The sequence below is a fragment of the Hippopotamus amphibius genome, chromosome 2 (genome assembly GCF_030028045.1).
Source record: "Hippopotamus amphibius kiboko isolate mHipAmp2 chromosome 2, mHipAmp2.hap2, whole genome shotgun sequence".
NCBI classification, from domain to species: domain Eukaryota; kingdom Metazoa; phylum Chordata; class Mammalia; order Artiodactyla; family Hippopotamidae; genus Hippopotamus; species Hippopotamus amphibius.
In genome coordinates this window covers 225,870,744-225,885,833 of record NC_080187.1, presented here as the reverse complement: position 1 = coordinate 225,885,833, position 15,090 = coordinate 225,870,744, and the positions used below count along the sequence as shown (strand labels likewise).

At 42.1% G+C, this 15,090-nt stretch overlaps 1 protein-coding gene across 1 annotated transcript in view; it reads left to right on the top strand.

Annotated features, from left to right (window-relative positions):
- Positions 1 to 703: 703 nt before the first annotated feature.
- The window catches only part of MDGA2 (MAM domain containing glycosylphosphatidylinositol anchor 2), a 777,847-nt gene continuing 763,460 nt past the window's right edge, over positions 704 to 15,090 (top strand). The window contains exon 1 of the mRNA XM_057722267.1: positions 704 to 986. Coding sequence (XP_057578250.1) covers positions 704 to 986 — 283 coding nt within the window. The remainder of the gene's footprint in view (positions 987 to 15,090) is intronic.

The following is a 15,090-nucleotide window of genomic DNA, read 5'->3' as shown; positions in this document are numbered from 1 at the left end:
CCTGGAACTGGTGCGGCCGGCCTGAGCCCGCTCTTCGCTGGCGTGGCGCCGAAGGCTCTTTTGGAGAACGGCGGCGGCGGCGGCTGAGGCTGGTGCCCGAGAACGCTCCAGACGCACCCTCTGCGCCCTGCCGGTCCCTCTCCTCCTTCTCCCCCCTCGTGCCTTCCCTTCCTCCCCACCCCCGTGCCCCTGGCCCCACTCCTCCTCTTCCTCCTCCTCCTCCTCTTCCTTCTCTCCTCGCTCGGCGATGCGAGCCTGTGTCGTGTAACAGGATTGGCGTTGCAATGGCAACTGATGGAATGGGGGAAGGCAAGACAGCAGGGCTGGGGGCTCCGGACTGCGGGCGGGCGGGCCGCTGCCGCCGCTTGACGCTCCTCCGGGGACCTTCGCGAGTTACTTTGTAAAGGCGAACGCAAGCGAGGAAGCCCCTGCTCGGGGCCCGAGTCGGAGGCCACTTCCTGCTCCCCGGCCGCCCGCGCCAGGCGCGCACCGCTCGGCGCACCCGGCCCCTCGCCCGCACCCGCCGCCAGCCCAGCGCGCCGCCGCCGCTGCGGAGACTCGAGCCCGCTCCCCGGGAGAACAGTTCGCCCCGCGGCCCCGCGCCCCATCACGCCCCCTGCTCCTCCCCGGCGCCCAGAGTGAGTGCGGCGTGCGTGTGAGTCCGTGTCAGGGCATCGTGTTGTGGGAGTGTGTGTGTGTGTGCATGAGTGTGGGGTGTGCGGGGCTCCTGCGCTCCGCTCACGGCCGCCGCCGCCGGGGGAGGACGGACGGACGGCGCTTCCCTCCTCCGCGAGCGGTTCCCGGGCACCTCTGCGCGGCTGGGGCGCGAGCGGAGCGCGCCCGGCTGGCCGCCGGCCTCCAGGAGGTCCCGCCGCGTCCCCCCTGGGCTGGATATGCTCCTGTTCACGTGAAGATGGATTTAGTGTACGGTCTCGTGTGGCTGCTGACAGTCCTCCTGGAGGGGATCTCTGGCCAAGGAGTGTACGGTGAGTGGAATCGCGACGCTATCGTGACCTTGTGATTCTTAGGTAAGATAGGCTGGTGCGCGGAGATGCACGACTCGCGCCGTTCCGGGGCCCCTCCCGGCGTGGCTTTTGATTTACACTTCATCACGTTACTGGGAGCGATAAGCAGGCAGCGAGCGCGCTGCGGGTTGGGCTGAGAGCCGCTCTCCCAGCCCCTCGGCTCGGGCTCGGAGTTGGGTCGAGCCGGCAGCCCCGCACCGGTGCGAATCGGTGGCTGTGCGCTCCTTTGATCCCCTCTGGGGGCCCGAGCTCTAGCAGTCTTTGATTTAATAATGTTCTGGCGCCTTGCATGCCTTGGTGTCGGTGCGGCGGTTTCCTGCGAGGGGAAGCTTCGAATGTGACCCCGGTGGGCTCCCCATTCCTCCCTGCCCCCCCCCCAATCGTCCCTTTTCCACCTTTTCCTTTTTGTGGGGGGAGGGCTGGGGGAGTTGAATACCTGCTTGCCTTGATTTTCCGGCTCAGGAAGTGGGTTGACAGTCGAGGTGCGTTCTGCACCCGCCGTTGCCATGAGCACTGACTCGGGGAGGGGAAAATAGCAGGCAGGATTCTCGGTCCAGACACAGTCAAGGGACGTGTTGATGTGAATGGAAGAGCAAGTGCATGAATGAATGAACGGACGGCCAAGTCCGCGCATCTCGGTTCCGGGGCAGGAGCACAATCTCAGTTCTCCGGGAGACCCAGGGCCGGGCGGGTTAGGACCGAGAGAAGGGCGAGCTTGTTAATTCGGATGTGTTTAAGTCCTCAGGAGCAAATCTAGGTTCCTTCGCCTGACAGCAGTTGGCACCCTTGGTTTTTGGGACTGAAAGATACCCCCCCCACACACACACCCCCATCCTCAGGCATTGGCTGAAATGTGCGTCTTCTCCTGGGATAAGAAGGCAGTGCTACACAGGAAAAATAACTTTTGTGTTCTCGAGGTGTGGTGGGAAGGTTAGGAGAACAGCCCTTGGGGGGACGGTAGGCCGAGACTCACCCTCAGCTCCCAGGCTAGGGCCAACATCCAGAGAAAATGGGTGCTGGAAATTTGGCCCCTCGCCTTTGGTCTGCCTCGGGGTTCGGACCCCAGCGCTGCCGTGCTAGGCAGCCGGCTGCCCCGGCAAAGGGCCTGCGTGTTTGTGGGAGAACAGACCCTGGAAATGACTTAAGAGTGGGCGCGGATGCAAGGGGACCTTGAGTCCTCAAACTGTCTGGGAACGTGAAGTGCGCAGTGGGCAGGTGTTTGGGAACCGAGGCGGGAGATGCGACCCAGCCTTTTCCTCTCTCCGCGGTGTCCGGTCCAGGGCCGAGCGGTGCTGGGGAGAGGGTCAGGAGGGCCGAGCACTGGTCTCTGCCGCGCTTCATCGGCCACTCCCCTTTCTTGTCTTCCTACTTACCCCACCTTGGCTCTGGCCAAGAGAGCTTCACTTCCCCCGCCTCTAAGCAGCTTAATGTACCCTCTTTTCTCACTCCCTTTTTCCCAAATGAAAGAGAGCTCTCTTGGTGGTGGTGGTGTTGCTGCTTCTGGTGTGTGACGGAGAGAGATGCCGAAACTCCTCAGAGGTCTTACCCCGCTTGGCTGATGGCCGGAGGTGGGCCCTTGAACAGAGCAGGGATTCACTGAGTGCTCTTTTTTACTTCTGCTGGACTCTGGTGTCCAGCAGCTGAGTGGCTGGGATTCTAGGGATGGAGGTATGCTGCAGATAAGATAGAACCTTCTCAGCGAGCTGTTCCCTAGCATGAGAGAGTCTGAATTCTGCTCGTCCAAGTCTTTATTTCTCCCCCATTGGTTCAGATTAGCCCAAATAAAACTTGTTTTTGTTTTGTTTTTTTAATATGTGTGTGTGTGTAGGAGATAATGAGAAGTGAGAAAAATCGGGTGGGGGTAGGGGGTGTTCTGGAACTGTCTGGATTAGAATGGCAGGGTTCTATTTTTCTGGTCCCTTTTTGTCATTCAGATTGTTTGTCCTGGCAAGTCTCATGTTGGGCAGTAGAAAAGTGTAAGATGTAGGAGTGGAGACAAGTAGAGAACATTTGCATCAAAACAGTCCTGTGCGAGTGCTGTTTAACAGTAAGGGAGGAGGCATTTCTGCTGCTGAGCTGATCATTGTGATGAAGGTGGTGGTCTTTCTTTCTTTCTTCCTTTTTTTAAATATTGATGTGGTTATTAGTCACTTAGCTAGGAATAGAATTGGCTTTGTTTGAAAATTAGTCAGCATCTCTAGTCGTTATAAATGCCGTAGCTATTAGCTATTAGTGAGTGAAAAAATATATTTATATATTACTTTTCAAATATGTCTTACATATTGCAGGCGTTAGAGTTTCAGAGTGGGAATCCCTAACCTTCAGCATCAGCATCACCTGGGAACTTGTTAATAATGCACATTCTCTGACCCCTCCCAGGCTTTCTAAGTCAGAAATTCAGAATGTGGGACCCATGTTCTGTGTTTTTCATCTCAGGTGATGATTAGGATGCGAGCTACAGTCTGAGACTCACTGGTAAAACTTCATATTTCATCGCTTTGACTTTGTAAACCATGACCTTTCTTAACCTGAAGTAATTTTATTTTTATTTGTGGGAGCATTTATGGGGAAGAGATTTTATTTTTATTTAGGTACAAAATATTGATTAAGTGTAAGAAGGACATAGATATGAGTTAATATAAGATTATAAAGTGTATTTTGAACATTTTACATGAGGAGTCTGGAAAATGATTAATTAAAAAAAAAAAGCAGGGCAATTATAAACAGAGACTTCAAAGATCTAGATAGGAACTTTGCTAGCATGAACGTCTATATCCCTGTTTCCTTTTGTTTGCCTGTGTTTGTCATATGTAAAACCATCCATGCTACACACAAAGTATTATTTCTTAACATGGTCTTCTAGTAGCTAAGTTCAAGAGGAAATACAATTATTTTATAGGTATTTCAGGCAAAAATCACTTCATTGTAGCCTAAAACTAATTACATGATTTAGAAATATATCATTGTAATCTTTCTTCTTTGAAATAGCTCGTCAGCCCTTCACTCTTCTACTGCTAGCCTGGAAAATTCTGAGCAGGAAATTCAGATTTTTTAAAAGTAATTGAGAGTATTGTTTTTAATGCATAGATTTTATTGTCTTGCATTACTGTAACCTTGCTGTTTGTGTTGGATCCGCTTGGTGCCATGTGTACTACTTAAGTATAAAAGTTTCTGCTATAGACCTAGGGACGTGTTGTCATTTGTCTGGGAATATTGCCTAGCAGACTTACTGCACAGTGGCTGAGATTTGTGTATGTGTAGCATTTGGGTAAGGGAGATTATCCTTTGATGTGTATCAGCCTGTCTACCCTCCACCAATGATTCTGAAATCATTAAAAATGCCATTTTCAAAAAATGGCATTTTTCCGTGTTGACATCTATATTTGTGTAGTTTTTATTTTTTAAATATCTTCTAATAAATTTTCTTTGGCCATGCTGTGAGGCTTGTGGGACCTTAGTTCCCCAAGTAGGGATTGAACCCTGGGCCATGGCAGTGAAAGCACAGAGTCCTAACCACTGGACTGCCGGGGAATTCCCTGTGTAGTTTTTAAAATCAGTTTTCCTAAGTTAGGTTATTCTCCCTTCTTGAGTTTTAAAAAGTTATTTGTACTTAAACTTTTTTTTCTCAAAATAATCTTGGAATTTTACAGTTTTATTTTAATTTTCTTTTTACTGTATTAAACATCACTGAAAACCAAAAAGTCATTAAGGAACAGTGAACTGGTATCCATTTTTGGCATTGTTAATTTTGTTGCACCAAACCCATTGCATTAGGTTTAGGAAAACTGATTAAACATAGCATCAAGGGTCACAGTGTAAATCCCAGCTAGGTGTATGCTACTGCAATACTTAGAGCTGAGTGATCCAAAGTATTTTTCTTGTTTTGAAAGTTTCCTTTGTAAGTTATTCTGTGGATGTTTAACTGTGTTTTTAGGGAACCTGCTCTGATAATTACATAATTTTGAGAATCATATCTCCTGTAAACTTCACAGTTGTTTTGATTAAAAAGTAAAAAACTGCTCCATTGCCACACACTGTATTTTTACTTCTGACCTATTATACCTTTAATTTTGGAGGAGGCTAATAAAAGATTGTAACTGCATTAGCACAGGGCAAATCCCCACTGCAATTGAAAAACAAAATAAAAGTCTGTCTGAATAGGTGTTAATGGGAAACAAATCAACCAATGACTTGGTGTCCTAAAATAATTAATTTACTACTCATGAATAGCTTGCAGGATGCTTTAGAAGCAATAAATAGAATAAGTTTCTCAACACATGTGTGTGACAAATTAGCAAGCTATATTCTCTCAATTCCAGGAATATCAATTAATCTCATAAATTTTAAGAATGACACCCCAGGCAATAGCTGACAGAAAAGACTTGGTGTAATTGAGAACCAGGGGATAAGGTTGACAAGAAGGATCTTGGAGATATTTCAGACTGTCAGTGGGTTGAATCTAAATGTACAGATCAACCCAAAGGGATAAGGGTGCTCTGGGAGGTCAGTTGACCATTACATCCAGTCCCAGGATGTTGCCATCCTCTTGCAAAGTTATCCCAAGGTGCACTGAATTATGATTTTTGTCCTGTTTGAGTTTGGAGAAACCCTGTGATCAGATACTGCTTTTGACTGAACACATATTTAGGGTGTCAGCTTGTGGGAGGAGGGGGGAGATGACTTTAATAAGTGTTGCTAAAAAAAGGTAAATCTAAAGCTCTGTCATATACAATTAGCTTTAACATTCTCTCTTCCCACTTCTCACCTCACTGTCCTTTTGTGCATGTGAGAACACACACACACACACACACCCCACCTTGATCATCACCACCTTGGTCACCATCACAAGGAAAAGTGGACTGTCCTTTGTATCTTGAGATGATTTTTGTGCATTCAAGGTTGTCCTTACTGGTTGTGTTACTAAGAATTCACATATCAAATGAGTAGATTGTTTTATGCAGTGTTACTTGCTCATGTCCTGTTTGTCCCTGGGAAGCCCCTGAGTGGGCTATTGAGTATTTTTAGATAGAGCAGGTTGAACATCAAGCCTAAGGAATCATTTTCTAGAGAACAAATCAGTGAAGGTGCAAGGGTGCTGACAATTAAGAATCAGAGGTTAAAAAGTTTAGAGGTAAAGCAATTCTGGTGAATAGATGTCATAAAAGAAATTCAAGGAAGGCATTTTTCATAATCTTCATGATCTTGGCTCAATTTTATTGTCTCTGATACCAACTCTTCTTATTGATACTGTAAAATTAGTTTTGTTTTGTAAGGCAAACCACCTTAAACCTATTTTGAGAAATAGGGTACAAGCAAACTTTTCTGAAAAAAATGTGCTCTATATTCTTTTAAAATGTACTGTTTTAATGTGATTGAGGTAGGGCTCATGGGATGCAACTAATGGCATAAGCCTATGGGTTCAGTTTAGGTCTGAAGTCTGAAGACGGTGTTAGGAACTGTGATCTTGGGTTGCCTTTCAACTACAGAGATAATTCATCAGTCGTGTTCTCCAGCCTGGTCCTCATGCTTTGGGAAGAGTCTTGGAAGAGTGGGGCTAATGGCTTGCAACCCACCAAGTTAAAGGCAAAGAGCCAGTTATACCCGCCTTGTCCTGGATCCGAGCTCTTGGCAGCTGCAGTGAACTAAAGGAATGTGCTATCAGCTCCCAGTTGAATTGGGGAAGATCTCACTTTCCCTTTTGGCTATTTCGGAAGGACAAGCAGACTATTATATTGAATGCATTTCAAGTATGAATAGGGGGAACGTTTTTAGCTTCACTGTAATTGCCATGAACTGAATAGTCCCTCAAAATGAAATTTCATTTCTTTGCTTCAGTGACTGTCAATGTAAATATATTACTTAGAGCAGACTGAATAAATGATTTCATTCATAGAGTACTGTATTCTATTTTTATGTTCAAATCCAATTAATAAACTTTTAGCCCTGTAAAATCATAAAGTTGCAAGTAAGAAGAGACTTTACAATGGCGTTAAATCATCTCACTAATTTATGACACTATGGCTTTACAGTATGCTAGTCAGATGGTGGTCCTGTCCTATTTGTGAGATTTCGCTGCAGAAAGAAATTTCACAACTCTTTTTTTCCACAATCCAGGCTCATTCACTGGATGGATATTTTTGTGTCACCTTACTAAATAAAATCCCTCATCTCCATTATTGGGGCGTGCACTTCGTTATTTCCCATTTTATACCAGTACAATTCCATTTTTTTCTTAACTATACCACCTTGAACTGATCCTAGTTAAGCTCTTTTATATTGGTTTCTTACTACCTTTCCAAGATACTATGCCAAGATACTATTTCGAAGATACTATTTCTAATCTTGTGTTTTAAAACACTTTATTTCCTTTCCCATTGATGTAATTGATTGAATTCAGTAAGAAAGATGATTTCCATTTCAGAATCCAAATCATACATTCCCCAGGAGTTCACAATCACAGAAAAGGATTTCAAATATTAGGAGCATTTTTTTTCGGCTGTTGCACGTTTACTATAAATTTTCAGTTAAAGACATATCATGGTAGGAGCAAAGCTATTAGAAGTTGTGACATAGCTTATTCTTTCTTTCTTTTAGTATGCTACCTCTACAACTTTACATAAAAATAGGAGACATCAGTTTCTTGTTCCCAGTCAAAACTATATCAAGGACTATTGTGTGGCTGGTAGATGAGGTCAAATATGCGACATGTTACCGGATCTGCAAGCAGCGTATTTCTTGTCCTGTTTTGCTGTAATGAGAGTGGGAGGGATAAAAATAATGGAGTGGGTCTGTGGAAAGGGAAACATATATGTCTGAAAGAGGAAGCGTTGGTCCATAGCTAGGCCTCCCGCAGTCCTAATGGATAGCACAGAGGGCATTGAAATCTCAAAGAAGTGAGTAGAAAATCAAATGCTGGCCTGAAAAGGCCTTTAGAAAAAATCTATCTGTCCTTTAAGTAATAGCAAAACAGCAAACTGTTTTTTTTCTTAAGTAAATAGAACTTTGTTCATGTGTGTCAAACAGGAAGAAAAAAAATGTGGGCCATTTGACTGATTTGACTGCCATCTTCAGGGAGATTTTTCTGGTCTCCTGAAAGGGACAGAGGAGGAATTCTTAAATAGAGCCTATGGTCCCAGTGGACCAGATTATCCTACATGCCAGTTGATTGTACTTAAGGAGAGACAGGCACAGATTAAACATTGGGGCATTCTTTCTGTTATTTCTGAGTGGAGCTGTGAATTTGGTCCAGGCCCATGAGTCTCCTAAGGATAGAAAACTCTGAGGAAGATATGTGACTTTTCAGAGATTGTGACCAGTAGGAACTGTACACAGATTCTGGGCAGATGGTGGGTAGGTTCTGGTAACTTCAGTCAGCAAATTAATATATAACTTCTGTGGATTAAACATGTAGCTATGTAGTAAGGGCTGTGAACTCAAAGAGTTTTCTAGTTAATTGAGAAGATAACGCCAAATGGAAAAACAAACAAAACAAGGCTATGAGAAATACACAGATATTTGTGCCAAGATGAAAGAGAGCATTGATAGCTACCATAGTTGGAGGAAACTTGAAAAAGCTGGTACATCATGATTTGAGTCTTGAAAGTGGGTTGACATAATATAGGTAAAGAGGGAGGAAAGGACGATGCTATAGCATGGATCCCAGCTGCAGGAATTATGGGGCAGAAAGGAAAATAACCCTGCAACACGTGTTCAGTATTAAGCCTAAGCAGTTTTGCCAAAGTTTGTCCCGACTAGAACGATGTATCCGTCCTTTAACCTAAGGTAAATCCCTCTGCCCCAAAGTCTGTAAGTCTGCAAAATAAATTTTACTGTGTGATACTCCAGAACTTGTTCAGATATTTATGTCTACCAAGTTCCTAGGTTTATGTGTATTCAGCGTGGAGCCACCTGACCTGCTCATCAAAAGATAAGACAGCTGTCTCTAACATTCCTGTAAGATACTGAACCCTCTCCAATTCTACGCAAACTTGGGAAGCTTTGAACTTACATTGCAGCTTCTTCTGGAGTTGAAGTTAAAGACTTTTCAAAGCCTTTTTAGAGTGCCCGCTACTTAGAAGCAGTGGACTGTGGGTCTAGAATGACTTAAAACATCATGTTGTTCTTTACAGATGTACAGCCACCGAGGGGAATGTGTTGCCTTTATGAAAAGAGAGGTATGCGCTTTCATTATTGTTTTTTTTATTCTTGTGTAAGGCAGCATGATGTGGTTGAAAACTGTTGGGGAACTTGGGCTTTCTTCTTGTTTACCTGCTGCTCCGCTCCATGACCGCAGGCAAAAAAAAAATCTTAATCTTTTTATCCCTCAGTTTCTGTATCTGATAAACTCTTAGGAAAGTGGGCTGTTACATGGAGAAAATGTAAATAACAGCAAGAATACAAAAGTATGGCTGCATGTTTATATCTGGAGTAGAGGGAGAGGGTATAGCGAGCGTCCTTTACCGTCTCGAAAAAGTACACTCAGGTGGGCCAGCAAATTGCACCTCTTGGTAGGCATGCCATTTGGCTCTTAGAACAGAGTAAGGGGCTTGGAAGTAACAGAGAGCAAGTTATTTTTCTGGAAAAATATTTCCCGTCTGTCCATCTAGCAGAAAGTAACGCGAGTGGTATATTTTTAAACAGTGTATATAATATTAGTATGTGCCTGAAAATGCCATTTGATATTGCATCGTGTATGTACATGTGGCTGGTATTGCTCCTAGGCTAGTCTCCTCTCAATCCACATAACCCTGGAATTTCTCCTATTGGTCCTTAATGGTGGGGGTGGGGAGCTGGTATCCCCCCTCATTTAAGGACTCCAGAGACGATTAGTGTCACCTAAACCTTATGATCGTATTTTTATATATGTGTGTGTTCAAATATATGTATAAATCTTGCCTTTGTATCAAGGAGCGAGAATAGACTCAATACCCTGCCATTTTGAGGCTAATTGAAAAATAGCAGTATATAAAAATGATACAAATAGGGATATATTTGTAAGAATACAAACCATTGATCATTTAAAAATAAAACCAGAGAAAATGAGAATAAATCATTAAGTGGGGCTGTCACAAGTTTATCATATAGGGCCAAAATTAGTTTCCCACCTAGTCACCTAATCATTAAAAGAAAAGTATAGAATTAATTGAAAGGGGGGCCTTATTCACCATTAAACTGTAACAGCTACATACATAAGAAAGCATTTTTATATATAATGGGTTTTAATTATCCTTGGTAAACCCTTATTTTCTACTTTTTGAGGGTGAACGGTAATTCGCCTCAAGAATACCTATTCATTTAACTAACTATATGGGAGAAATTCATTAGTTTTCTGAGTGTCAGAATATCAGCTAGATATTGGTTGGGAATATTGGTCAGGTACTTCTGTGACCAAACCAAAAGGTCATCCTTACTTGAGACTTTAAACAGATCACAAAATTATTAGTTGGGAATAATTCTCCCCTTTACGTGGGATGAACAAGGTTGGCTTTGCTAAGCATGTCACCTTAAGCATATACATGCACAATAGACCCTGTGACGCGCAGGTTTCACTGGGATGTCATTTTCAAGCTGTCAGTCTCATCTTGGTAGTATTTCAGAATTAGTGAAGTTATTATCAAGCAGTTGTTTACTTATTGTTTTTATCCTGGTTCTATACTTGTTCATTCTTCACAGCTTGTTCTATACCATTGCTGGGATTCTCCCCTCATTCTTTTATTCACTTACATTTTTCATTTGGTTCATGTTTCACCCTGGACTATGCTACCTGTACCCTTTCTTTGTACGGAGCTGCTGTATTAATATTAAAGTTTCAGTCTTAGTCCACAATTAATCAAACCTCAATCTGGGGCTAATTTTGTTCTTACTTTGTCATGTGTAGGTTCATTTAAGTATAATTGCCTAAGGAGGCGCAGCTCTCTTCCATTCTGACCATTCCCTGCAATGCTGTTGAGACTGGGGTTTAGAAACGTCCCCCTCTTTACCTAAGACAAGAATGATTCTCCGTGGGCCCCAGCCTTTTTACTCAGAGGCTACTTATCCTCTGATGATTTTCTGTCTTTCACTAACAATCATTCCTCCAGTTGCAGCAGCTGGGGTTAAAATTGGCCTTTTCCCGCTTCCTGTGAGTTCTTAATTTACCTTTTTTTTTTTTTGAAGAGTAAGATTTACACTTTATTGATTTCTTCTTTTACAGCTCTTATTAGCATTTAAAAATTTTCTTTTTGTACACCAAACTTTCCTAATTTACTCTTGTACTCTGTTATGATTATATGATTTTGGTTGATACTTCAAAAAGCATTTAAGTTTTTAATTTTCTGTCATCATTGAAAACTCACTTGTTAATGCCTTACCTCTCTAAGCTTACTTATCCAAAGAAGTACTTTGAAACTTTTAAGTTTAATCACCTCTCTAGTTTCAGAGAAAGTGTAAAGAAGGTATCTATCTGTTCACACATAAACTACACATATATATATTTGTGTATATAGTGTATATGTATATACTCTAAAATATATATTCATATATATTAACTGTCTGTGTGGATGAGGAATTGGATGGCTTTCTTGCTTCCCTTGCAAAGCTGACTCTGATTCAGTGTTGAGAGCAGGGCACGCAGTCTCTCATCTAAGGTTCATTTTGTTTTAAAGTATCTTTTGTGATAATTCATGTTGGTATTGTGTACCAATTTGAAACATTACCTTCAGAAACTCACATTACTTTTGTTCCTTCTATATTTTTGCAATTGAGAGAAGACAAATGTTTCTCAGATGCATAAGAGCAACACAAGTGAAGTTTATTTTACCTGCAGTGTAGTGATGTATTCTCTTTTTTTTAAAATTAATTAATTAATTTATTTTATTGGCTGTGTTGGGTCTTTGTTGCTGCACACGGGCTTTCTCTAGTTGCGGTGAGCAGGGGCTACTCTTCATTGTGGTGCACTGGCTTCTCATTGCGGTTGACTCTCTTGTTTCAGAGCACGGGCTCTAGGCGCGAGGGCTTCAGTAGTTGCAGCACATGAGCTCAATAGTTGTGGCTCACGGGCTCTAGAGCGCAGGCTCGATAGTTGTGGCGCACAGGCTTAGTTGCTCCGCAGCATGTGGTATCTTCCTGGGGCAGGGATCGAACCTGTGTCCCCTGCATTGGCAGGTGGATTCTTACCCACTGCGCCACCTAGGAAGTCCTGTGATGTATACTCTTGAAGCCCAGTGTCACCTGCATACTTAGAAGACCATCCCTCCTGCTCTGTGAGCCAGGTCTTTATACTGGTCTTAACTCTTTTTATAAGTGGGAATTTTGAGCATCAGACATATATGTCTTCAAGTGTGGATTCTGTATATCTGTAAACCAAATTCAGTTAACTTGGGTTATCTGCCCTCTTTTTCCACCTATCATTGAAAAATAATCAAACATAGGATATTGTAATTTTTTTCATGGAATAATTGCTGTTTTTCAAGTGCCTCCTATGTGCCACACCTTCTACTAAGAATTTTATATACATTACGTCATACTCTAATCTTTGAATGAGATCGTTGAGAAATCTGAAACTCATAAAATTTAAGTAAGTGCAATATAGTTACTGGTGGCTGAATTTGAAATCAAATATGAAGTGTTTATAAAAATAAATGTATATATTCTTATATGTATTATTAACTTATATTAATATACGTGTGTTTATACCTGCTGTGATGAAGTCATGCAATTTACCTGGGTCATCTTGTGCCATGGATGAGACATCTCAAATAGTCGATATTTGAAATGCAGATTGGGTGATAAATTCTAGAGTTTTGCCCGAGAAACATAAATCTATATATATATATAGGTAGCTAATGTCAGCACTTTATATCATAGTTTTCTAACCTGGAAAAGGAAGATATGATTTATAATTTTGGTTTTTTTTTTCTTTTTAGAATCAAAATGCCCATACTGAGGACTGTCTCTGGTATAATTTATTTTTGGACGAGTAGGATATTTTAAGCACATTCATAATTAGTGACCTGTAAAAATGAAGACATGGCTCGACTAGATATTCTGCAGAAGTAGTTATGTTCCCCCATGTAAAATAGGAAGCATGTGCTTATAAAAAAAAATAACCACTGTCAAGCGTACTGCTTTATTTTCCCCCAGGCTGATTAACAATCACTGGCCTTGGTAAGATTGATAGTTAAATGTGATATTTGGCCTGATTTTTGCCTTGAGCTCCCTCCGGGTATTGCTTGGGCATTTTTTGCAGAGTTAATTGAGGAGACTATATCAGCGGGTTTCTTTTCTTGAAAATCTTGTTGTGCTCAAGAGGACAGTTGATTGCAAGCTCTGCCTTTCTCTTAGCTGCCAGGAAGTTCCTCAAACCTCAAAGCTTACAAATTAGTGCAGTTTAGTGATTTGTTTTAGGCTTTTAGCTACAGCATTTGCTGCTATAAAAGTCATTTTTTTCTGATGCTTTTTGAATGCAGTTATTGTGTGATATAGTATAACCCTGTACCATTCTGGCTATTGTGTGATTGATACAGAAACTGCTTCGATAGGAAACCATTTCATGGGAGAACAGGAAAGGTATTATATTCAGCTGTAGTGCCATGCATTTCTAAACAGCTGATGTTTTCTTTACCCAGTAACCACCCCCCAAATTTTCAGAGGCAGTTGAGGCTTTAGAACTTTAACTCTTAATTCAGTCTGGCTGCAAGGGCAGTGTCCTGAAATTCATTATACATTCACGTTTCACAATTGGGAATTCTTTAATTCTTAGTATAACTGTGTTGTGATTGTTGTTTTAAAGTCAGACTTCTTTATTTTAAGAATATGGAGAAGCACTGATTTTGTGAATTTTTCTCTAAACAGTGCTTCTTCATACTTGAGCCAGATACTTGAAGCTAGTGGTCTATGACTTTCTGCACACTGCAAATTGTGATAATATTGTTAAATGGAGTGGACCATCATGTATTTTGCAATCTAAGAATCTCAAATTAAACTGCAAGCCTTTGTAAAGGAATAGAGTAAAAGATGAGTCAAATCACAGTTCGAAAGAGTTTAATCATAAATTGTATGTTTTTCCTACCTCCCATATTTAGTGCTGTGTTTGGGAGTACTTACAGAAAGTAGTGTACTCTGTTTTTATGTCTTCTATACAAAAAGAAAATAATTTTTGTATTTTATGATACCTTGGATGCAGTGATCTATTTTGGATGAAGGTGGATAGTATCTTAATGATTAGGTATAAAATTATATTAACAATTAATATTAATTAAATGTCTAAAAAAGCTGGAATAGAGATTCTTAAACAAAATAAAGGACGAAATATCTTATGAACTTGAAAATGCTATTTAAATATCTTTACCTGTGACAAAAGGTAAAGTCTAGATGTTTTTAAAGATTATTTTAAAATTGCTCTAAGAATCTTTTCTGGTGGCTGAACTACTGACTGCTTCTCATTCACTGTATGTAGCTGTCATCCTCCCAACAATCACTGTGACATTGCAGAGGTTTTCTCATTATTGATGAAAAACTCAGCATTTCTGCAAATGGGAAATGTTTGATAAAGCGAATAAATGAAAACCAGTGAAGCAAACTTCCGGGATGCTCTTGTGAGCTGCTCTCGGGGGATTGGAGTTGAAGTTGCATGTGGAGGAACAGGTGAGTTAGTCTAGTCATGGTATTGGCCCCAAAATAGGCAGAATGAGCTGGAATCCATTTATTTGTATTACAGAGAAATAGTCGGGCCCAGGTCATGGAAATTAGTAGCGTGGATCAAGGCAGGATGAGATGTCTGCTTGTCAGAGACTGAGAGGAGGATTAGCATTCAGGTGGTTTCAGAGGGAGTGCTCTGGGAATGAAGCTGGCAGACGGGGAGAGAGCTGGAATTCAGTAGAGGGAGACGTTGAGCTGGGATTCCCTTACAGCAGAGTCCTAAACCGAGCAAGTGGTGTACTGTGAGGTTGGGGTAGGCCTTCAGAGATGTCCCAGATAGAGAAAAAATTCCTTTTCACCCCCTCTTCCACCGATCACTGGGCGTGGCCTGCCCCTGCGGAGGGGGCAACATATCTCAGGAGGAGGTGACTCCCTTGGGTCCGAGGCA